The 23,290-nt window shown below is 38.9% G+C and overlaps 1 protein-coding gene across 1 annotated transcript in view; it reads left to right on the plus strand.

Moving 5' to 3' along the window:
* The first annotated feature begins 10,731 nt into the window (after positions 1 to 10,731).
* The window catches only part of LOC119773830 (potassium voltage-gated channel subfamily KQT member 4-like), a 34,405-nt gene continuing 21,846 nt past the window's right edge, over positions 10,732 to 23,290 (plus strand). The window contains exons 1-4 of the mRNA XM_038271007.1: positions 10,732 to 10,799; positions 12,896 to 12,986; positions 19,042 to 19,168; positions 21,140 to 21,315. Of these exons, the coding sequence (XP_038126935.1) occupies positions 10,732 to 10,799; positions 12,896 to 12,986; positions 19,042 to 19,168; positions 21,140 to 21,315 (462 nt within the window). The remainder of the gene's footprint in view (positions 10,800 to 12,895; positions 12,987 to 19,041; positions 19,169 to 21,139; positions 21,316 to 23,290) is intronic.

Genomic DNA, 23,290 nt, shown 5'->3' on the forward strand with positions numbered 1-23,290 from the left:
TGGGAAAGCTCATCCACAGAGCGAGGTAAGTCACAGTGATGCCATCCCTTACACTTGTCCGTCGGAGCTTTGAAGGATCTTGCTATATGAATCAGAAGAGCGATGGCTCGTTGGAGAGTGTCGAATGTGGAGAACCTTTCAAAGCGCTCTGTGCTGAGAACCTTCTTTTGCAGGTCAGCTATGTAACTCTTCACAACTGGACGGACCTCTGCATCGGACTCCTGTGACACTAAGCGGAATGACTGAGTTAGTCCTGGCTGAATAGACAGCTTGCGCAGGAAGGTTGGTCCAGTGAACCACATCGTCTGTGTGAGGCCTGCTGCTGGAACAGACCGTGATGCCAGATCAGCCGGATTGTCTTCGGTGTTCACGTAGTGCCACTGTTTTGGTATGGTAGATTGGCGTATACGCTGGACACGATTGTGGACGTATACATAGAACTGTCTGGACTGGTTGTAAATGTATCCGAGGACAACTTTGCTATCAGTATAGAACTTGGTGGCATCCAGCTTTAGATCCAATTCATCCTGAATCAGCTCAGCCATTTCCACTGCCAAGACTGCTGCACAAAGTTCAAGTCTGGGAATGGTTGGGTCTGATGGAGGGGCAAGTTTGGCCCTTGCCATTACAAATCCAACATCCACCATGTCTCCTTGGATGGCTTTCAAGTAGGCCACGGCACCAATGGCCTTTACCGATGCGTCGCTAAAGACGTGGAGTTCTACTCGCTCGGCCTTGGTTGGACAGATGCCTGTGTATATCCTAGGTATGTGAAAGTTCTTCAAGTTTTGAAGTGAGTTTCTCCAAGCTTCCCACTTGCCTAACTTATCTTCAGGTAATGGGCTGTCCCACTCTGATGTCTCAGAATTCAACTCTCTGAGAAGGTCTCTGCCTTGGATCGTAACTGGAGCCAGAAACCCTAAAGGGTCGAAGACACTGTTCACCATTGAAAGAACCCCTCGACGGGTGAATGGTTTGGTGGCGGTTGTCACAGAGAAGGTGAATGTGTCGCTTTCTATTTCCCACAGAAGCCCCAAGCTTCGTTGGGTGGGTGACTCATCTCCACTGAGGTCCACATCCTTTTTTGGTTGTATGCAGTCCTGGCTTGGAAAGGCTCTCAAGACAGCTTGACTGTTTGAGGCAAATTTGTGGAGCCTCAAGTTAGACTCAGCAAGTGAAGCTTGAGTCCTATGGAGAAGCAAGATAGCCTCTGCATCAGTTGAGACAGAACATAGACCGTCGTCAACATAAAAGTTGCGTTCAACGAAGTTGACTGTGTCTGCTCCATATCTCTCTGCTCCATCTCTGATGGCTCTTCTGAGCCCATAGATCGCCACTGCAGGAGATGGGCTGTTTCCAAAGACATGCACCTTCATTCTGTAGTCAATTACCTCTTTGGCTACATCGTTGTCTTTGAACCATAAGAACCGCAGGTAGTTTCTGTGCTTTTCCGCCACAAGGAAGCAGTAGAACATTTGTTGAATATCTGCCATCACAGCAACCTTATCCTTTCGAAACCGCATGAGCACTCCTAGGAGGGAGTTGTTCAGATCCGGTCCTGTCAAGAGCACATTGTTCAAGGAGATCCCAGACTGTTGGGCACTTGAATCAAACACTACCCTGATTTGATCAGGTTTCTGTGGGTGATACACTGCAAAGCTTGGTAAATACCAGCACTCTTCTTCTTTTAGCTCTGGCGCCACTTCAGCATGGTTGTTTTTCAGCAGTTTGTCCATGAATTCCACGTATTGCTTTTGCATTTCTGGCTTTCTTCTGAATTGGCGTTGGAGGGATTCAAACCTTTTTACTGCTTGCTCGCGGTTGTTGGGAAGCTGTTGCCTTGGTTGTCTGAACGGCAATGGAGCAACCCAGCTGTGTGAATTGTCTCTGTAGACTTCTTTGTCCATCATTTTTAAGAAAGTTTCATCTTCAATTGAAAGTGCTAGCTTATTATCCTGTTTGGTGCGGTTGAACACATTTTGACCCAGACTGTATTCCTTAGCTCTGGGTAGTAATGCACCATTTCTAGGCAGTCTGTCTTGAAGTTCCTCTTTAAAGTGCAAAAGGCTTGTGCATGACTGGAAGAGTGAGGGCCGATGACAGTCAACCATGGTCGTCCGGAAGGAACTGACATTTGGCTTGTGTGTGTTCCCTAGACAGACTTCTCCGACCAGCACCCAGCCCAAGTCAAGGCGTTGCCCAAAGGGCGCATTGGCGGGGCCATTTATTTGTTCCCGTACTTTGTGTGCTCTGATTGCGTCTCTCCCTAGTAGCAGGAGGATCTCAGCTGTGGGGTCCAGCTCTGGGATGTGTTCTGCTACCTTTGACAGGTGAGGTTGATGAAGAGCAGCACTTGGTGTGGGAATTTCGGACCTGTTATCAGGTAAGTCATTACACTCAGTGAGTGGTGGTAAGGGAATTGTAACTTTCCCATCCAGAGACTCCCCAATAAATTCTGATGCCCTCCTGCCAGAAGTTTCCACTAGCCCAGAACATGTTTTCAGCTGGTAAGGATATGGCTTAGAGTGAATGTCAAACTTGTCAAAGAAACTGGACTTGGCCAACGACCGGTTACTTTGGTCGTCTAATACGATGTAGGCCTTAATGGCTTTGTCTGGGTGGTCTTTCTGGTACACTCTTGCCAGGCATATTTTGGAACATGACCTTCCAGCTTGTCCTGTGCCGCATACTGTTGTGCAACTTTAGCTAATGTCACGAGTGTCGTTTACGTCTTCACCCTCCCTGCCATGCTGTGGCAAGGTCAGAGGAGTCATAGGTTGAGATGCTGGTCCCGGTTGCATAGCTGAGACATGTTGGTTGCTGTCACACTCAAAACACTTCACAGTTGTAGTGCAGTCCTTTGCCATATGGTTGGTTGAGCTACAACACTTAAAGCAGATTCCGTTTTCTTTCAGAAATACCTTTCTGTCATCCAGAGTTTCAGCTCTGAAGGCTTTGCACTTCTTAAGTGGGTGGGGTTTTGCATGTATTGGGCAGATCTTACTCAGATCACTGAAGACATTTGTTCCTGTAGGAGTGACATTGATCTTCTGAACTGCAATGGGTTTCTGGATGGTTTTAGGAAAGGCACTTTCGGTCCTGACAGGTAATATTGTAGTAACATTTGAAAGGGTAAAGCTGGGGTCATTTCTTTTCTTGGCCTCATAACATATGAATTTCGTGAAGTAATCGAACGGTGGGAACCGTCCTCTATTTTCTTCTTTGTACTTAGAACCGACCGAGATCCATCTTTCCTGGAGTCCATGAGGCAATTTGGTCACTATAGGCTCAATTCCTCGTGTTGTGTCCAGGTAGGACAGGCCTGGTAAGTAGCCATCTTCCTTAGCACACTGCACTTCCATAAGCAGGTCAGCCAACTCTCGTAGCTTCAAATTTTCCTTGGCTGAGACTCTGGGAAATGCATCCAGTCGGGTGAAGAGGGCCTTTTCAATCACCTCTGGGGCTGCATAACACTCTTGAAGATGTTCCCAAGCTTTCACTAGGGCTATTTGTGGGCTTGCTATGTGCACTGCACGGAGGCGTTTCACCTGGTTGCTGGATTCTTTGCCAAGCCATCGTGTCATCAAATCCAATTCCTCAGTGGCTGTGAGACCAAGTCCTTGGGTGGCATTTTTGTATGATGAGAGCCAAGCACGATAATTTTCAGGTTTATCATCAAACTCATACAAACTTGTATTCACTAGGTCACGTCGAGCTAAATATTGTGCCAGGTGTTCAGTTGCAGGCATACTTTGAGTATTGGTCTGCTGGGGGTGGAAAGATGGAGCCCCAATATTTAATTCACTGATCTGTGAGATGACACTCTCGGAAATAACCCTGGGCCTTTCTCTGAAAAATGGATTCTGGCTGACTGACTGTTTTGCTGCTGGTGGTGCATAGTCCAAGTCATAGTCTGTAAATTCCACATGGTTTCTGCTGTCGTGTGGAAACACCTGCGGCTGACGGTGTGAAACAAAGGGGTTGTTCGGGCTGTAACTGAGAGTGGCAATTGGCTGCGTTGGGGGTGGACTAGCCTTCATGACTGTTTGTTGAACAGGGTTAGTGCACTGGAAGTGAGTTTGGATGTATTCACTCGTTCGTTCATGTTTGCTTTGTTCTATTAAGTTTGTTTCATCCAGCACAATATAATTGTTGCTCCCTGTAACTGCTGACTCCCAGACAGCTGCTACGGCTTCAGCTTCTGCTGCTTCATGGCAGATGGCTAGTGTTTCAATTTCAGTCTCTTTTTTAACTTTTTCTATCTTAGCTTTGGCTTCTTGCTCAGCATACTCAGCATGCACTTTAGCAGCTGCTGCCTTTGCTCGTGCGCAAAGTAAAGCATTGGTTGATGAGGTAGAAGAATGACAGCTGCTTCCAACTTTGCTTGATTTATTAGATCTAGTTTCCATCCTGAGTCGATGTTCAGTGCTAACTTCTCAGTCTTTTCACTATGTTGTCCTCACTGCAGTGTATTAACTGAAGTTATCCAACAAGTTAAACTCTGATGCAATAACCAGGAGACTGCTCTGTAGTTAACGTTCCACTGTTGTTTACTTGAAGAATCCAGCATTACATAGCAGAGTGAAAACTGTAACAAAACAAAGTTTAACTATTTTTAATTTTAAGTTTAGCTTCACATAAAGTCTGATGAATTAACCTATCTAAACACATGAATAAAAACGATCTTTTTAACCTATTTATTACATTTTCTTTCTACTATAAACTTAACTTAAACTATCAATTATTTAACATAACAATGACTTTTACTTACGACTTTGCTTCTAGCATCGTTCACAGTCAGGAATTCTTTTCCATTTTCAGCAGATAGAAACCGAATGTGGAGTAACTGAATACAATGCAGGAAGTAGTAAGGAAACTACAGGAAACAGTATCAAAATAAAAGGTCCTATTTTTTCTCAACTTTTCATCATAAAAGTCTGTATATAAATCGCCTCAATGGCGACACAACCACCCACACACACACACATAAAAAGTTTGTTCTCTTATATATAGTGAGGACCAGGTTTTGACTCCCATTGACTTACATTGATTTACAGTCATTTTCAACCCTTTCTACGACCTAGCCCTAAAACTAACCATAAATCTAACCATTAGAAAAATACTTTGCAAGGACCAGCAAAATGTCCTCATTTGAAATATGGTCTTCACTCTGATTCCCATACAGGTAAACACACACACTTCGGTTTGGGTTAGGATTAGGACTAAGGTGTGAATTTGGTTCAGGTTAGGGTTATGTTGGTAATGCTTAGGGCAAGGGTCTGGGTTAGGGCATATAAAATGGGTTTAAGTTAATGAAAAGTCCTGGTGAGCGATGAAAACCAGTGTGTGTGTGTGTGTTCTAGGTTGTGCAAATTAGCATGTATATTAATCCATCTTTATTTTGTATCTGCTGATAAAGATCATAGAAGATCTGTAGTTTATCCCAATATATGACAAGTAAAAGTCAAATTATTGTTGAACATTATTGTTGAAATTATTATTATACACCCGGATGAAAGGTATGTGAACTGTTAAGTCTGGTAATAAACATAGGGGACCTAATATTATAGACAGGGAAACCCTCCTACTCTGCATGGCAGCTCTGCACCCCAAAGCAGAATATCACTTAAAAGGTTTGACATGATATATATATCATGGATGGTACTTCTATTGCAAGCACATGAGTCAGAACATCCCAGTGCTGAGGCTTCCGTTTAGAGATGTTCCAGCTGGGGGTATTTTCAAAACCTAGTTGTGTAATGTTTTTTTTTCTAACAAAAAAAACAAAAAAAGCTTTGCACAACAAACACACAGCCACATAAGGTTTTCTTTGTACACCTTGCTGTATCAAATGTGAAATAAAATGTTGCTTCTTCTTCATCTTGGAGCTGACTACACAAGTTAATTCTTGCTCATCTAATCTTCCACACACACATGGCTATTCCCGCTCTCCCTTAGTCCTCCTCTCTATTTGAGAAGTGTAACATCAGCCATATGGGGAATGAGACACAATGTGAGCCCCTGATCCAACTCTTCTGTTGCTTGACTGAACACATTCTGCATCCTCTGCTTTTCTTAAAGCTCAGATGTGTTATGGAAATTTGTCATCTTTCATGTTCCGACAGCATACAGTTGCAGTTTTTAGTCAGCATTGCAGGTACAGTAAGTGACTTTGTATAAAAAGCATACAGTGCAAGCATTAGAAGTAAATTAACAATACAACAGTTTATGACACACAATTGAAAAAGTTTACTGCATAGGAATTTCTGAATGTACAGCAGAAGCCTGTTGAAGCTTGAATTGACCAATGCTCAATCAGGTGCCGCTTGATTAGATGACTGACAAAATATAAGATCAGGCTTTTCTTATTGTTCATCACAGTCATCATGTGAGGAACGCAGTGATTTCTTCAGATCAGTTCCACTACTTTGAAATGTTTGTCTACCCTAAAGTTTGAGATCATGGCTTTAAATAGCTCAATGGCCCTCTATGTAATAGTGTTAACACCTAAACAGGATTATTCTGATTTTAAGCAAATTTAGAAAAATACTAAAAAAAAAAATATTTGGTGCCAAGTGGCCCTGAGGGGGGCCCACTTGGGAGGTAAGCATCCGGTTAGATGTCAGGAAAAGAAAGCTAGCTTAGCTAAGGCCTTTTGCAACATGGAGAGTGAGCAGATAGTAGTTTTGAACAAATCGATCTTTTGAGATGGTGGGAGGTTTTGTGGAGCCCAGTTGGTTGTTGGCTTATCAGTTTTAGCGACTTCTTCCAAGGCACTGACTCAGTGATGCCTGAATATTGTGGACAAGATGACTCGCTATGGAGGCGTGTGTCTGAGTGAGGTACTTTTATACCAAAACGGTAAGGAATACCTGTACCTATGGCGTTAACGTGTCCCAGCATGTACTGTTTGAACCAATGGAAAAGGTCAACTGTAATGGCTACTGTTCAACCTTTTACACTATTAATTCCACCATACACAAATATCACACTAGTCTATGCAATTTTGCCATAGGTTTTCGTAAACTGTAAGGAAATTTGCAAAAGTTCAGCAAATATTTATACTGAAATTTTTTTATGTTCTTTTTTATTATTAAAATTATAAAGGATCAAATGTTTCGGTAGCTTTTTGAAAATAAATCTCACTGACATCTGGTTAAATAATGGACTGAAGCAAGATTTAGTTTCAGGACCTTGGACAGCTTCTGGTTGTTATACCTGCTTTTCATTTTGCCGAAGAGGTCGTTTTGAGACATTGGAGAGCCACTTTATATTGTACCATTGCTCTTTAAGTATTTTCTGACCCAGTTAAACTAAAAATGAACCACCAAGATGCATATATTTGTATTTTCTTTTTTTTTCCTTTGAAGCAAAATATCTGGTGATAAATTCTTAAAATCACTCTACAAGTCATAATGATGAAGGGGGTTTAATTCTACTGTACATGGTGCTGTGATTTGGTCTAGCTTTGTTTTTTACTACAGTACATGGCTGTTTACCATTCCATCAAAATAAAATATAAATTAGGTTAGAATTATGGCTTCTCTAAAGTCTTCTTAGATGTGAGTGTGTGTGTGAATGGTTGTTTGTCCTGTTTGTCTCTTGTGTTGCCCTGCGATGGACTGACGACCTGTCCAGGGTGTACCCAGCCTCTCGTCCGTAGACAGCTGGAGGTAGGCAACAGCACACCTCGCGACCCCACTCGGGATAGAGTGTGTCATATAATGGATGGATGGAAGGTTAGAATTATGTAACAACTAGACAAAGCAAAAGTGCAACCATGCAGATGTGGAGATAAAACTCACCTTTATACATCTGCTGCTCATTCTGCATGCCTGCTGACAAGGCAGTCAACTGTGTGTTGTGTGGTCTGACATTATTGTCCAAAACCTACTTTCTCTCATGTTTCTGGTACCCATGCAGTTGTTAGAATGACAGGATCAGATGATTGAGGAAAACTGTAATATATATGTATATTCAGAATTTCCCCACTTTCCTTGATGGGCCCTTTGCTAGTCCATGGCTGTTCCCCTACAATTCCTTTTTAATCATCAATCTTTTAACTAAAATGTGTTTTGTGTCATGATTTGTGGACATTAAGATCTAAAGAGAAGTACCATCCCATGTAATTCAGTGAAAAGATGGATTCAGAGTAAAAAAATATGCATGGCCAGGAGAAGGAGGAGGTAATTCCAGTGGCTGGAAGTAGGAGGGGATTCTGTTTGGTAGTGGCATGGAAGCGGGTTGTCAGTCGGCTGGCATTTGACTAGGAAGGGCCATATATATATATATATATATATATATATATATATATATATATATATATATATATATATATATATATATATATATATATATATATATATATATGTGTGTGGAAATTGTTTCCTAAAGTATTTTCAGTTTACTTTCAATCCCTGTAGTCTTCGGGATTATTATTAAATTATGATTAAATATTCGTAGAAATTTCACATTGCCTAATGTCAACAGGGCTATCATCCTCAGACATGTGAGGCACGCATTTCATTCAGTGCTCCTTTAAAGGTAGAATGAGAAAATAAAATAGAAATGATGTAATAATTTTCTAAAGGAAAGGTTTATGTTTACAGATTTAAGCTTTCCCAGATTCTTTCCTGAGGAGAGATCACTTCAAACTTAAACTTTAAATAACAGTTTATAAGGTTTATGTATTAAATTACTATAGGACATGACAAAATAGATTGACAAAAGTTGTAATTCCACTCAGTGCAGAGAAATGGTTTGAGTAACAGATGGCAGCACTTTCAACCAGGCTTGCTTCCTCAGAAAGACGGCCCAGAATACCAGTTAAAAAAGCATTTTATAATCCACACTGTCTTTATACTCCCATTTCATTTCCAAATCTTGTCCTAATTAGATAAATTGCTTGGGAAAACATCCACCTAAAAAAGTAACAGGCAGGTATTATTAAGGTATTATTTGGGTTTAGCAAGCACATACATGAAGCTTAAAATTAATCTTAAGAATTTTAAACAAAGATTAAATTAAGGTGATAAGGCCAGCTGCTTGTGTACCTAGGACAGAAATTCTGGTCCTCTGTCTCCTTATCAATTTCAAAGTGGTCCTAGTTATTATATGATTATATGAACACTACCTATTAGTGTTTGAAACTCACTCTGCAGACAATTCAACTAAATCATGCAGATAGGAGTAGCACTTTTTATTTATTCATTGTTGCTGTGTCCTTTTGCGAGTGTCCATGTGATGGGAGAGGAGGAGGTGAGTGCGTCAAAGGAAAGATGTTCCTATTGTATTTGGCAGAATGTTACAGTGGGGCTGTGTGTGTTAGCCGGTATGAAATCAACTAGAGTTTGATTACTCCCCTACACTTTGCTAATACACAGTGAGACACTCGAAACTGAACTTGCAGCCTCTGAGCACCGTGACGTATAATGGATTAGACCAAGGTCGTCTAAGCATGTTCATTTGTGGGATTAAATAGCAACTTCAATAAGTACGTAATGATGTGTCACAGAACTTTTCATTGGTTCTTTCCCAGATTTTAACAGTAAATGTGCACTGAAAGTGGAGGCACGAGTTTGGTCTCGGATAGAGGGAGTTTAATTCCGCTCTGTAATTTTCAGTCTGAAAACCTTGTAGGTGAGCAAGGCGTAGGTGTGCCAGTGACAAAGAACTTGCTTTTCAGTTGACAGTCCCACAATGTCTGTCACCCGATGTTTCCCACCAGTCACATTCATATTATTCAAATCTTTGTAAATGTCAACAAAGCAAGCCTCTAAAGTGCTTTTATTTCATTTTAAAGCCTCGACCAGATTTGTGACTGTTACACAATAACTTTATATTCAATGCCCAACCCGGGGGGACAAACATGTTAGTTAATTGAATAACTTTTTGACTGTCATATGTTGTTATTCCAACAGATGCCCAACTGGCTGTGTGTAGGACAACAAAAGGAAGTGTGAATCCAGCTTAAATCATGGTCAAACAATTAACACTGCACACATATGGAATACAATTACTTACACAATTACTTCCTTTAAGAATATAAAAATGTATTTTACTTAAAAACTCTAAGACTAACTCAATTAAATCGAGGTAGTATGTATACAAAGAAGAAGAAATGAAAACAGTTAAAAATCATAATCAATAAAATGATGCAACGATATCAAGGTCTGGCATTGCTTTTGCGTTTAAGAACCACAGTTTATTTTAAAAAGTTTGGAGGTCCAGTTAGCCTTTAATTTGATTAAAGCGACTTTTATTAAATGATTTGCTTAATCATAAATCAATAATCCTTAGATAATTGATTTTTGAACTTCTGTGATTGTTCTTGAGGGATTAGTTAAAGGGTAAGGTCCACTTAGCTTCTATAAGCTTAGCTCTTGAAATAAATGAGCTAGGAGTGAGCAGACATAAAGGGATTCATCTTGAAGTACTCTGGTCATATTTTGGCAGTCAACTGTAATGACTGTATCAGGAAACACATACCTTTCATTATACCAGTGTTTAAGCCTTTATTGAAATAAAGGTTTGAACACTGATAAACCTTAGAAAATCTTCATGGTGACACAGCGGTGCTCTTAAAAAGGTTATTGAAAGTTTAATATAATGATGAACTTAATTGGAGTTTAATGCAAAAAGTCTGGTAGCAGGCTTTATGTAGAAGATGATGGCTGAACCAGCTGGCGATAGTCTGAAGAGGCTGGTAGTTGGCTTGAGAAATCATGAAGGATGATGGCAGGTTTTGAGCAAGATGATTGCCGGAAAGACTGGTGCCAGGAAGAGATAGTCCAGGGCAAGTATCCAGTGAGGGCAGGTTGTGGACAAAGGCAATGGAGGGAATAACCAGTGAGAGCAGGGCAGGCACAGGAATATAGTAAGGCAGGCGATGCACGCTATCAATCGAACTAAGGTTATGTAGGTAAATAGACAATTAGGCAGAGACTAACAGAGAGAGGCAGGTTTTAATAGGTATCACCACAGCTGGGGGCAATGAGGGGGATTAGTAGAAAAGCAGGTGAATCTGCTCACTCCAATTAACAAAGCATACCAATACAGCAGATCAGAGAAATGCAAGCAGCCAGCCAACCTATAAAACAATCATATACAGGTACACTCCATGAGAGTTTGTACAGATTTCACAAATGATAAAATTTAAAACAAGTGGGAGCAGATGGTGTGTTAAGGAAATATAAGAAAACTCATGAACAGTTGTTTTAATAATCTGCTGATGAACAGTCTGTCATGGTGTAGATCTGTGATTTCCTCTCATATCTACCCACAGTTTTCAAATAATTTCACAAAGGAATTTTTATCACAGTTCGGCTGCTGGCTCATTTTTAATGGAGATTTATACAAAGGGTTTAATAATGCTTTATATTATTAATAGGGATGCACAATATAATCGGCCCCCTATCGGTATCGTACTGTATCGGCCTTAAAACTGAATATCGGACATCGGCCACCCCACCGATATTTAACCCGATATTTGATCAGCTTTTGAGTTTCTAAAGTCTAAAAAAAAAAAAAAAATACTACTTCTACTTCTTCCTCAAAAAACTTCTTTTTTACAGACTTAAAAACTTCTAAAGACGAGGGAAAATTATTGATACATTAAAATAACGCAATATCTTCATATGCTAATATATTGTCATTCAAAAACACCATATCAATCTCTTTGACTAATGAAATATTGCTATATGTCATCGTTATGCTACGAAATCCCCCGAAAATTCAGGAAATTTTGCCATATTTTTATATGTCGATATATTGACGCGGTATCGATCTATTTTACTAACAAAATCTCACAAGATTTTGCAAAATATCATGAGATTTTGTAACAGAACGATGAAATTTCACAAGATTTTGAAAGTAAAATAGATCGATACCGCGTTTTTAAAAATCCATTTGATATCAGCATATGAAAACATATTTGAGTATATTATTTTTCAAAGTGTCAGAAATGGATAACAAAACTGCTATTTTCAATGACTACTTATTTTTGTCCAGCTTTAACATCAGTATCGATATCGGTTATCGGCTACATGAGTTTTAAAATATCGGCATATCGGATATCGGCCAAAATCCCAATATCATGCATCCCTAAATATTAATAAGGATTTGCCATCCTGATGGTTTGAATTCTGACATATAAATGAAAAATCCTACAGCTGAAGGTTTATAATATATGTGCAATTGTTCAGAATTAACTAAGGAGAACAAAAAGCAAGGATAAAAAAATTGTGTTCATTTTGGGGTTAAGGTTCTATATTACACTTAACATTAGGGTTGGTTGGTGTGTGTGTGTGAGGGGGGATATTTTCAGTATCTTTGGTCATCAGCAGAATTGAAGCATAGACACTTTAATTAACTGATCCAACAGGAAATCTGCAGTATTCATCAAACAAGTTTATACTGTATGCTACAAGGCATGGTAGCCCAAAATTATATTGGTACTTTAGACAGCACTATGTTTCTGGAGAAAGGATTTCAAGAAAACCAAGACGTGATAGAACTTGAAAGCAAAGAGAAAAGCAGTCAAAGCATGGAAATTGACAGATGCTGCTTGTTTTGTAGTAGCTACAGTTTCACAGCTTGTTTTTTTTCCATGTCTTGTTACACAAACAAGCATGATTAGGTTGCTATCTCGGGGAAATTGGATAATAGTCTGGCTCATGGTTCGCTGCAGACAGGAAATAAGTCCTGTGATTGCACTGACATGCTCTTGGGCTACCGCTCTTCCTCAGTGCAGCAACAGCTCTATATATGCTCTATATATCTGTCAAAGTGGAACATGCAGAGACCAACTAAATTTCATTGCACTGGTCTATAGAAGTTAAGAGTTAGCACCACTGTTTTTTTCCTGTTTGACTCTAATACTTTGTGTTTTGTTCAGGTTCATCTTGGTGTTCAGCTGCCTGGTCCTTTCTGTCTTCACAACCATCCCCAATCATAAGGACTTCTCCTCAAGCTGCCTGCTAATTCTGGTAGGAATCTTTGAAGCTAAAGAATTCTGTTTAATTCCTCCCAATCCTGTCACCTATTTGATCGGTGAACTAAAGGGAGCAGGATAATAACCATTACTGAAGACTCATCTCTTTTCTCTGATACCCACATCCCTGCTGCCCTATTTGAGCCTGTGGACCGGAAATCTCTGTCAGCAAAGCTTTCTCTAAAGATATCTAAAATGTAGTGCAAGTTCACAATGGGTTCGGAAATTTATGCTCTTACATATGGAGAGACACCTTGAGATCAGCTTGTTCAGTCCTTACCTTTTTTGTTGTGCAACTGGAGTCCTTTGACGTTCACAAGGGTTAAACTTACTCCCCACAGGAGCTAGGTTTTAGATTTCTTTATATTTTGTTTGGTTAATATTTTTTAATCTGTAAAATTTTCTCTATTCCCTTTTGTATTTTTGAGCAATAAAGTTGCAACCGTTGCCACGGTACTGCTAAGCAAGACCATGGACTTTAGGCTTATCAATCTCACAAATCTAAATTGTAGTAATGAAGTGCCTTGTAAGGAGACTGCAAGTTGAACTCAGGTGTACCTCAGAACAGAAGTAAAATCTGACCTAATGAAACACAAAAACAAGGATTTTGCCAAAGCTTTGCAGTTTTAGTTCATATAGACCATAATTGAATGATTTAAATGGGGAAAGAAAGAAGGTGTATGTCCCATTTAGGAAAAAGATATGATAATAGGACCAAACGTGTGCTTTTATTCTAGATCACCCCAATGAGAGTTATTTATTGCCATTTAATCTGTTTAGTAGAACAAATATATACTTGTGCCGTGTACCTATACCCTTAAGTTAAAATTTGGATCCTGAGATGGCATCTAATAGCTGCCCCGATTTCAAATTCTGAAACCTATGCTATTTGGTACTTAATTTCATTGTGCACTGTTGAAACATTTCACTGAAATGTATTTCGCAACTAACTTGATGGAAATAGTTTTTTTCCATGAAAAACATTTGTACACAAGGTGGAGACCAACCTGTTAAGCCATTTATAAGAAAGCATACTGTAGAACAAACTGTACTTTTTTAGGAGACCTGAGTCAGGAGAGAGGAAACTTTTTTCACATAAGCTGTTACGTATACTTAAGAACCAGGTACGGCCTGGTTCTTAAGTATAATAAGATCAGTGTAAATGCAGGTGCATGCAAGTCTATAGGTATCAGTAAGACAATGAGAGTGGTGCAGTAAAGTGTTGAAGTTGAGTTCCATGTGTAAACATAAAGAGAAGCGGTTATGAGGCAAACGGGGCCAAGCCCAGAACAGGAGCCATCCGTGGCAGTGGACCCCAGCAGAAGAAGAGGAGAGCGAGAGAGAAAGAATGCAGCCATGGCAAATGAATTACAGATGCTCAAAGACGTGTAAAATGATTCCAGCACTCCAAAAGACCTCCGTCTCCTCAGTAGGAAGAGTCTGCTCTGACCTTTCTTATACAGAGCCTCAGTGTTATGAGTCCTGTCCAGTTTGTTATTCAGATGAACACCTAGGTACTTATAAGAGTCCACTATCTCAATGTCCGTTCCCTGGAATTTCACAGGTGTCAGTGGGATGGATCTGCTTCTGCGAAGGTCCACCAGTAGCTCCTTGGTTTTCCCTGCATTAATCAGAAGGTGGTTCTGTTGGCACCGATTTACGACGTCCTGAGTCTACTATTTATACTCTGAGTCGTCCCCAACTGTGATGAGGCCAACTATGGCAGAACTGTCAAAGAACTTCTAGAGGTGGAAGCATGGGGAGTCGATGTAAAAAAGTCTGCATTGTAAAGGGTTAAGAGGAATGCAGAGTATAGCACAGAAGAGCATTAGATAATTTTTTACCTAGAAAGATGAGCAGTATTATTGGATATCTAGGTGTTACTGAATAGCTATTTAAGCTTAGTAAAAGATCAGGGAGACAAAAATGTAATAAAGGTTTTTATTTAGCTAATTCCAACATTCAAGCGAGCAGGGAAGAACAGTGAATTATGCTCAGAAACAGCATATTTATAGAGCAGTAGGGTACAGGGACACCTTAAATCGTAAAAAAAAAAAAAAAGTTTGGATCCCCACATGCCGTAAATTGAGGGCAGTCACAGTTTTTAAATTGTTGGTTAGCTTATGTTTTTTTTTTTATTATTTATATAATATACAGAGTTAAAGAAATTTGAGTCATATTGTAATGCTGTTTTAGGGTTTCTACCAAGATGATATGGTCAAACCTTGCTAATGATGAATAACTAAAGAGTTTGAAATATCCTGATCTACATATTGCCTGAAGGTGAGATATGAAATACTGGTAAATTAAGGAAATTTATATAAATAGAGATACAATGAGTTTGTATCATAATAAATTGTTTATTAAGAATCAACAAAAAACATATCTGATTAACGTTGGTGTTTATTTCTCCTGATTATCATTTGGATTTTCTGTTAGGCAAAGTTATGACTGTAGATTATGGCCTAGCTGAATGAATACTAACAAAGTGAGCACTTTTTAAGACAGTCATCAAGGTTAAGAGTTAAATAAATCTTAGATTTGTGCATTTGCACCTGATTCGTTTTAGCCTTTACCCTCAAACCATGAAATGTACCTGCTGTACTGTAAGTACTCGTAACACCAAATGGAGTTCAAAGATCCTTTAAGAAAGTGATTCGGTATGGACTAGTGGTCACAAGAGCAAAAATGCTTTTAAAAGTTTCCTAATGTGACTTTTTTGTGTGTTTTTTCTCTTTTGAAAAGCCTCTAACAGAAAGGAAAAGGTCACTGCATCAATTCCTGCACACAATTGCCCCTGCAGCTGTCGCTACCATTTCACAAAGTGCAGCCCACTAATTACATCAGTGTTACATCTAATGGAAGCAAAAGCAGTATGTGTGCATTAACAGAGACCCTACCTCAGTCATTATTTGACGAAGAGCTTCAGCACCTGGTGACAAACAATAAGCCAATAATAAGGCAGAATATGTGAAGAATCTACAAGTAATAGATAAAACTGGAAATGTATATATGTTTCTAATAAACTAAACGTCACAAGCCTTTTCAAAGGAAACTAACACGTTGGTGTTAGAATAACCTGTTAATGGCAGCCTGCCTAAACCTGTGTAGAGATTCATAAACATGGCGAAATAACTTTCACGAGTTTGTAGAGGATTCTGTTGTGGGCATTATTGGCAGTCTTGCTGAGGCTTATATTTTCTTTGTATTGATATCAAAATTATATTGTGTGTAACAAAATTAAGAAATATATTGTGATATTGTCAAAGTTTGAAGAAGGACCCCAACATGCAGAGGCGGAGACTGGTTCTTGCAGATTTATTGAGATGATTGCAGCAGACAACAAATAAAATGGTAAACAGGCAAGCAACAAAGGACAATAGCAGAGAGTAATATGAGAGTTGCATTTGGATTTTTTTATGGGTGAGTCAAAACTAATGTTTTCTCAAGCCGTTTATCTAATTAGGACAGTTCCTCTGTCAATATATACAATTATAATGTTCATTATGTACATAGCAGAGATTTGGAAATGAAATGGGGGCACAGACAGATTGGATCTTTCTTAACAGCGAGTTCCTTTATCTGCCTTTATCTGGGACACTGAGTAATAGTTTGATCTGACTGGAGCCAGGGATCCAGACATTTACAAAAGTTTATGATGTAATGATGTATTGTGATGATGTGGCAGGGTGTGACACTGGAGTTGTATAAAATGCTTTTTTTATCTGTGATTCAGGGCAGACTTCCTGTAGAACCGACCCCGTTGGTAAGCGCTGCTATCTCTAACACAAGTAATTTATCCGGTATGAGTAAGATTACCTTTTATGGGGAAAAAAAGACTTAGACTGTAGACTTAGAAATTTTGTCATTTTGTGTACACGAATGTAAACAAAAAGAAATTTCATTTAAAACAGCTTTAGACAATTAAATTTTTTAAAGTGCAGCCTTCAAAAACATTAATAAATACATAAAAAAATGTAATATATATGTATGACTGTAATATATATAATATATATGTAATATATATGTATATATATTTTCAGTTCTAACATAAATTTTATTATAAAAAGAAAAAAAAACAACAACTGTTTTCTCACCCCTCGTGGGGTGGTATGTGTCATCCTCAAGCTTGGGTCCTCTACCAGAGGCCTGGGAGTTTGAGGGTTCTGCGCAGTATCTTAGCTGTTCCTAGGACTGCGCTCTTCTGGACAGAGACCTCTGATGTTTTACCTGGAATCTGCTGTAGCCACTCTCCCAGTTTGGGGGTCACAGCCCCCAGTGCTCCAATTACCACTGGCATATATATATATATATATATATATATATATATATATATATATATATATATATATATATATATATATATATATATATATATATATATATATATATATATATATATATATATATATATATATATAAGCCTCTTTCCAGAGGGCAGCAGGGAGAACAGTCCATGGTGGGGGTGTGAGGGGTCATTTATGATGTCATGCCGCACTAGGATGAAATGTCTTTAAAGGAGGGAAGAGGACCTCCGATGATCTTCTCTGCTGTTCTTACTACTCTTCTCACCTCCTTCCAGTCTGAGGCGCTGCAGCCTTCACACCACACAGTTGTTGTCATGTCTCATTGTTATTGAATACACACACATGCATTGTAAAGTGTTATTTAGAGTGTTTGTCCAGAGTTTTGTCCTGATTATATCAGAGTTATATATTATATAACTCTATTACATCAGAGTTATATCGTCTCAGGAAAGAATCGGGGAACGCAAGCTTAAAGATGTTAACACATACCTTTCCTTTTACAGATGACGTATAGGAGGTAATAAAGAGAATCCAGCAATGAGCAACTGCAGAGAAGGAGTTAATATACCGGGAAGGGGAATACTGAAAAATGCATGGAGTAACTGACTAAAGGGAGCAGGTGTGGGAAGAAAAAGATGAAAGAGAACTGAGGGGAAAGAAGAGTAGCATTGTAGGTAACAGAGAGCAACCGGAAAATATAACAGGGCCTATAAGTAACTGGAATGAACTTTGATGACACAAAATGGAAATGAAACTAATAAATAAGAACAGAAAAAACAGAATGAGCAAGTGAAAACTAGATGACAGGGAGAAGACTGGAAAAACTGGGATAATTACAATGCCATAGGAATAACAGTAAACAATAAGCAATGAAAAACTACAATAAAGACTAAATAAATTACAAGAATACAAAATAAGACATAACTGAAAAAATCCCAAGGAAAAGTTAAACTAAGAAGTAAATAAAACATGATAAATCAAAATAAAAACCAAGAATAAAAATAATTCTAAGGGTAACAAAATAAACCCTAATAAAACAAATTTCCAAACCCAGGAGGACTGTGGTAAAATAAGATTCGACACGGGATGCTAAAAGGAAAAAAAAACAGAAAAACATAAACCACTAAAACACAAAAGGTCAAATATAAACACAACAAATGTCCAGAGCAGCAGAACATGACAGATATAAGTTTTGGGCATATCATCCAGCCATAAAAAAAAAATAATAATAATAACACGTTTAGCCACATTTGAAATACCTTATTCTATTTTGCATCTGCTTAGACTCTCCATAAACTGAATATCTCTGTGGGGCAGAAAAATATAACTGCTATTAAATCGGGACCAGTTGGACACAAGCAAACAGCAAATCAGCTGACATAACTCATTTTGAAATGACCCACTGATGATGCAGACTAAAAACTGGTTCTCATGCTGTGATGGGACTTTAAGAAAACTTTGCGGATTAATGTCTTTAAACCATAGGCAAAAAAAAAAAGGAAGATAAAATAGATAAACCAATATTCCTGGTAAGTAAGTAAGTAAGTAAGTAATTCTGGCTTAAGCTTTAAATTGCTTTAAAGCCTCAGAAGGACATGCACTGGTCTCTTATCTTGCAGCCAGGTGCCTTTATTGGTATTCTTTTGTAAACCTGCTATAGGCATAGAATACAATCTTCCTCCCACAATAAAACAAGTGCTTCCTAAACTATCACATATAGCTTTCTCCCATTTATACCCACAGGAATGTGTAATGATTGTGGTGTTCGGTTTGGAGTACATCATCCGCATCTGGTCAGCAGGATGTTGCTGCCGCTACAGAGGATGGCAGGGTCGGCTGCGTTTTGCAAGGAAGCCCTTCTGCGTCATAGGTGAGTTTAACCTCTCCAGCACCCTGGTCTTCTATGACAGAGCGCACTTTCTCTTTCTGAGTTTAGTCTCTCAGCACTCTATAATGACCATGGTTTGCTGATTTCATTTTCAGCTGTGGTAAGAGCTTTAAAGGCAGGAAGTCTTTTGCAAAGACGTGGCATTAGCTGTATTTGACCCTTTCCCATGTTTATACTTGGATCTTTCTGCTTGGAAAGTACAGTCAGGAGATCAGGCCAGGCAAGAGGGCACAGGGTTTGTGCTGCCCCCTCAGCTGTATTGCTAAGGGGTATTTAGCAAAATATCAAGCACACTATGCAAGATAGAAGTTCTAGTTAAGGGAAAGGGAGAGGATGAATGGGACACTGCATCAAAAAGGTGAAGTAAGGATTTGAAACTTTCTACAAGGTTGTTAACAATTGTTTTATTGTAGATTCTGTGTTTTTTTTTATTATAAATTATGTTTTCATGTAAAACTTTTATGCATTCAAAAATAAAGACTCCGACCACCATATTTTCATTATTTAATTTTTTTTTTTTTTAATGAAGTTTAGGTGCAAATTTAATTGGGAAGACTCTCTCACCTGCCCACAAATTGCCTCCTTATGCAGCCTAAGGCCGCAGCCATTCATTGGTCAGGACTGTATTAAATATCAAAGTCTGATTCTCTCACTTCCAGCCAAGCTAGAAACCTCCTCTGTCCATTCTACACTTTCATCTCCAGACATCAGCAATAGAGTGAAGATCTTTGTGCTATTTTGTGTTTGCTGAGTTCATATGGCAAATACTATGACACAAGTGAGAAACAGCATTTTAATATAAACCTTTGATTAGCCACTGAGCTGTCATGATGGGTCTCAGAGTTAAGCCCAAAATGCAGAACACACACGTAAACTGGGTAAAAGTTCAACAGAGTTTATTGTGGTACACAAGCACACGATAAAGAATAAGTTCTGGAACAGGTTCAGGGCTGGTTCACTAAAGTCTTGACTGGGACTGGAGACTGTTGGTTAGCAGAGTTCATGGGAAGCTAAGCATCTAGCTTCAGGCTTAGCATGGCAGACCTTGATCTGAGCTTCCAGCTCACTGCAGAGAACAACAGGGAATATCCACATAGGATTGCTCAGGCTGAGCTTCCAGCTCATTGCAAAGAACAACAGGGAATATCCACATAGGATTCTACAGGGTGATTCCACATAGGAACCTTCAGGTTGGCTCACCAGGGCAGATTAGCAGGTTAAGCTCTCCTAGAGCTTCAGGCTTGAGACTGGTTTCCTGTGATGCAGCTCTCCCTGAGCTTCAGACCAGAGACAGGGTTCCAGTGAGGCAGCTCTTCCTGAGCTTCAGACTAGCGACAGGTTTCCTGTGAGGCACAGACAAAGGAGAGATTAGAATCAGATCTCACTCTAGAGACAACCAAGATTCAATCTGTAACAGAGGCTCAGGAAGCTAACCAACTAAGATCAACACTGCGGCGTGGAAGCAAGTTCTGGCAGGAGCTTATAAAGTGGAGGTCTCCTGATGAGTAGATGGAAATCAGGTGTGCAGGAAGGTTCCAGCTCCAGAAGACCCACGGCGCACTCTGCTGGAGACAAAGGGTAGTCTCCAGATCCCAACAGTAACTCCAGCCCTAAGGGAAAATAACAAAGAGCACAAGGGGATCCTCGGTGCCCTCTGGATGGCAAGCCTGAGGATCCTAAGTATGAGCCTTCCTAATGAGTTCAGAACCAGTATGCGCCAAGTGATCGACTTATTAATCTTAATTTTTGTGAATTTGATGTAATATTTTCATTTGGGTTTACAAATAGACTGGCAGTGCTAATGTTCACAAACTGCTATAAAAAAATCTCAAATGTAACACAAAAACACTAATTTTATCTACTCATACTCCAATTTAAAAAAGTTGGTTTTTGTTTATGTTTTGTTTTTTCATAATAATTTTCTCTACCCTCTTTCCCCTCTGCCACCACAAGACATCATAGTGCTGATAGCATCAGTGGCGGTGGTATCAGCAGGTAGCCAGAGCAACATGTTTGCCACCTCAGTCCTGCGGAGCCTGCGCTTCCTGCAGATCCTTCGGATGGTCCGGATGGACCGAAGAGGCGGCACCTGGAAGCTGCTGGGTTCCGTGGTGTATGCCCACAGCAAGGTTAGACTAAAAACTGCTATAATCACCAGAATTTCCCCATTGTGGGACAATAAAGGAATTCTTTATTCTATTCTATTCTATTCTATTCTAAAACACATGGAAAATCACCCTAGACTGACTGCTGGTCCAGCTTAGATTTGACAGCTGTGTGACAAAACAGATCAAGACCAACTACTAGATAAAATTAAACATTATAGAAAAAAACAATAACACAATATATATATAAAAAAAAAAGACTTTCTATTTCAACTGTAATAGTTTGTCGTTAACACATTATTACTTATGATGTGTTATGCTGAAAAGTATAGAATCAGTGTTTATTAGTTTATTTATTAGTTTATTAGTCATGAATATTCAGTAATATGTGAATTTCTCGTCCTGAAACTTTTTTTATATATAAAAATTCTTTAAAAAAACATATTTAAGGGAACATAGCCACACCATTCAACAACCCACTGTAAAAGAACCAGTTTTAGAAAAGAAAGCGCATTGTCTTACAAGGAATAGAAAAATGATGTATCCATAACATTTTAGTGAAAACATAGTGATCCAGTTACTTTGTTCTTGTTTTTCTGTTCCAATTTCTGAAACCTCTTGCTCTCTTTTCTTTAAATCTTTGCTAATGCTCTGCTTTCACTTGCAGCTGCCCACACAGACATATTCTCTTTTACTTCTACAGTACCTGTAGAAACCACAGCAGGTCATTTCTGCTTTTCTTTGCTTCTTTTAAAGATGGAATCTTTTATCTATTCCTACATCTCTCGGTGGGAAAGCTTCTGGCCAGCTATGTTTCCAGTGCATCTTTAAACAGAAAACACAACTCCTTAAAAATTGTGACATGGGGGCTTTTCTGTACTGGTGTCTAGAATAGAGGTAGCCACACAAATATTTATGTTTTTACCATTTAGCTGCAGATAAAGTAATTATAGCCCTCTTCTCCCGCAAAGCATTGGGATTAAAAACCCCAGGGCTTTTTTTCCCTCAGGGAATTATAGGCTGGCAACCCAGACTGACACACACCATGTGTATTCAATACACAGCTTGTCAGTCACGGCAGGCTTAGACTATACAGTCTAAAAGCTCCTGGATCAATCCCTGGACTGAAGGCAGGAGTTTCCAATGTGTCACCAGAATTACCCATAATGCAATGGAGCAATGTTTTAATGATGCCCTTCATTATATCCAGAAAAAGATAAATATATACTTATATTAACCTCATGCTCTAAAGGCTATTCTTTTTTTTTCTTAAAGACGTTTTTGCTACACATCTGTTGTTATCTGATTGAATGAAAACCTGTGTCTAGAGATCCTATAAGTCCCGCCTTTAAAGTCGGGCTTTTCAGACTGATATGCCATGTTTGAAATTTAATTGAAAGGATAACCTGTCTGGATGAGAAAAACAACAATTATACAGAAGACAGAAATAGAATCCACAAAGCGCAAGCAGATTGCAGTACATGAACCAATAAATCAAAGGAGTACAGTATACACATTAACATGGACACATTTAAATAGCAATTAAGCAAACTGAATACACCAAAAATTGTTTCAATTATAATTCAAAATAAGCAGCATCTGGTAAGAATACATCCATATCAGAAAAGAAAATGTTGTAAGTGAATGAATATAGCTCTCCTAAAGATCTGTAGAGACATAATACATCTAATTAGAACAGGTAGTTTGCTCCAGTCTAATGGAGCTTTGAATGTAAATGCTCAACAATCATTTTTTTATTGACTATGGTAACGCAGTAAAACTGATGGTTGGTATACCTCAGATTATATAAGGACCTAAATGGAACTAAAATAGTTTTAGTGTCATTCTTTAGCTGTCTGAGGGAAAATATCCTTAAGAGGTGGTGAGTCAAGTCTGAAAATAAACGTTCACTTAAGTTGCTTATACTGTAGATGACTTTAGACTCAACTTAGATCTTTGTTTTTACTTAGGATTCTACAAACTCTCTTGCTGTAAAGAC

Source organism: Cyprinodon tularosa, unplaced genomic scaffold (assembly GCF_016077235.1).
Source record: "Cyprinodon tularosa strain WSP-4 unplaced genomic scaffold, ASM1607723v1 ctg787, whole genome shotgun sequence".
Taxonomy (NCBI): Eukaryota; Metazoa; Chordata; class Actinopteri; order Cyprinodontiformes; family Cyprinodontidae; genus Cyprinodon; species Cyprinodon tularosa.